At 33.9% G+C, this 2,528-nt stretch overlaps 1 protein-coding gene across 1 annotated transcript; it reads right to left on the reverse strand.

Annotated features, from left to right (window-relative positions):
• Positions 1 to 83: 83 nt before the first annotated feature.
• Positions 84 to 1,019, reverse strand: LOC102492476 (olfactory receptor 4P4-like). The gene has a single exon (XM_006157908.1). It carries the CDS (start codon positions 1,017 to 1,019, stop codon positions 84 to 86), a length of 936 nt encoding a protein of 311 aa, XP_006157970.1.
• Positions 1,020 to 2,528: the final 1,509 nt, after the last annotated feature.

Here is a 2,528-nt window from a genome sequence, read left to right on the forward strand (position 1 = left end):
AACCTAGGAGACAGTTTTTATCTTTTACATTTTTACCTAGTCCTTTTCGTTATGAAGTTGCTAAGTCAATAAACTTCTGTTAATTAACTATGTGCTTCCTTTGGAAACAATGTCTGACACCAAACTTTTCTCATAGTGCTTTTCATCTCTGTATTTCTCAAAGTGTAGATTAAGGGATTGAACATAGGAGCAATGATTGTGTAAAAAAGTGCAAATACCTTATCCTCAGGGAAAGTAGTAGGAGGTCTAAGGTATCCAAATATGGAAGGTCCAAAAAATAAGATGACCACAGTGATATGAGACCCACAGGTAGAAAGGGCTTTGCGTCTTCCCTCAGCTGAGTGATTTCTTAATGTGAATAATATAATGACATAAGAAACAAATAGAACAACAAAGGTAACTAAGGCAACCATACCTGAATTGGCGACCACAAGGACACCAGTGATGTAAGTATTAGTGCAGGCAACTTTTAGCAAAGGGAAAATATCACAAAAATAGTGATCAATTTTGTTAGGGCCACAGAAGGGTAAACTAATTGTCATGGACAACTGAGGAAATGAATGCACAGCACCCCCAGCCCAAGCAGCTAAAACTAGGAGATTGCACCTTGTCCTGTTCATGATAATCATGTAGTGGAGAGGTTTGCAGATGGCAACATAGCGATCAAATGCCATGGCAGTTAGAATAAAGACCTCAATACTTCCAAAGAAGTGCATGGTAAAAACCTGCAACATGCAACTGCTATAGGAAATGGTCTTTGCCCCTCCTAGCAAGTCACCAATTAATTTGGGGGTAACACTAGAGGTATAGAAGATATCCATAGAAGATAAATGAGTGAGGAAATAATACATTGGTTGGTGAAAAAGGGGGCTACATAGAATAGAGACAAGAATCACAAGGTTTCCTACCAAGAGAGCAACATAACAAAATAAGAAGAGTGCAAAGCAAAATGTTTGTATGTTCTGATTATAAGAAAGTCCTAAAAGGATGAATTCTGAGATGTTTCTCTGGCTTTCCATATATTTGAGTTGTTATGTTTCATGCACAAATAAGTAAATTACCTGAAAGAAAGAATACATGAAATTTGAATGAAAATTTAATGGTATAATCCCAATAATATATTTTTAAAATAGGATAAATATTTATGGAATATAATAGCAATTATTATATCCATATATCTCTATATTTTTATATATTATATTACACTTATAGAATTAAGCTATATATTTTTTATTCTAACTCATTACACCAATCTGTTTAAAATAATATTAGAATGGGAATAATTATGTTTTCCCATTCAACATTACCTGTAATTTTAGAAAATATTAAATGCTATTTGAAATTTAAAAATTATTTTGTTACTATTAAACATATGGTTTCACTAAGAATTAAGGCTTAATTAACTTTAGACCAAAAATTTAAAAATGCCCTTTCACATGTTTTATAAAAGTATGTCCCTTATCATAGGGTTGACTTTCATTTTAATATGATCTTGCTAAATTATCCAGATTATCTGGGAATAAATCTTCACAAAATATAAATATGTTTAAATACTGAAACTTGACTGTAAAACTCTAATTTGTGCAGCACATACATTTCTTTGCCATGTTACTAAACAGTGTCCTAAGATCATGCCAAGTCAATTCAACTATTGTTATATTAAGAAACAAAGAATGTAAACTACACAGCAAAGGACTGAATGCTATTTAACGACTAAAGTTTTAAAAAACAATCAGAACGGGACCAGCAGTTAGCGTAATGGCTATGTCGCTGGACTCCCACATAGTCGACCATGGTTTGAGTCCTGGACCCGATGGCTTAAACTCACGCCAGGTACGAGTGCGTGCGTGCACAAGATCCTGAGAGGAGAATGGAGGAGAAGGGATTGCAGCTTGGCCATCCCCCCTGGGGGGTGATTTCTCACTCTCTGTCTCTCTGTCTCTGTATGTCTGGTGAGCGCACGCGCCCTATAGCAAAACCCTCTACAAAAAAAGAAAGAAAGAAAGAAAAAACAACCAGAACATTTATTCACTTATTTTATTTGCATCTTAGGTGTTAATAGCAGTTTTGAAAAACTATACTGTAATTCAAATTTGAGATGGCAATCAGTAAAGAAAAGATATAATTATAAAATTTCCCAAATATGTTTAAACTGTGCATATATCATGACTTTTACTAGACATGCCATGTATTTTATGTACAATCAAGGAAAACACATGTCAGTAAAAGGAGATATATAGAAGGGAATTTTAAGACTGTGGAGTGCAGCAAATGGCATGGTGGTTGGGGTTTTGGACTCCCATATAACCAATTATGTTCCAAGTCCTGGACTTGCTTTCTCACTTTCCCTTTCTCTCTCTCTCTTCCTCTTGCTCCATTAAGCACATGTACCCTATAGCAAATTGAAACACTAATAATAATAAATAATTATTTATTAAAAATGACAAACTTATGATCAGTTAACAGTGGTATTGTTATATAAATGAATAAATAAAAGCTCATAAACAAATTTTTTGTAACTTTTGTTC

The sequence above is a fragment of the Tupaia chinensis genome, unplaced genomic scaffold (genome assembly GCF_000334495.1).
Source record: "Tupaia chinensis unplaced genomic scaffold, TupChi_1.0 Scaffold000564_1, whole genome shotgun sequence".
Taxonomy (NCBI): Eukaryota; Metazoa; Chordata; class Mammalia; order Scandentia; family Tupaiidae; genus Tupaia; species Tupaia belangeri.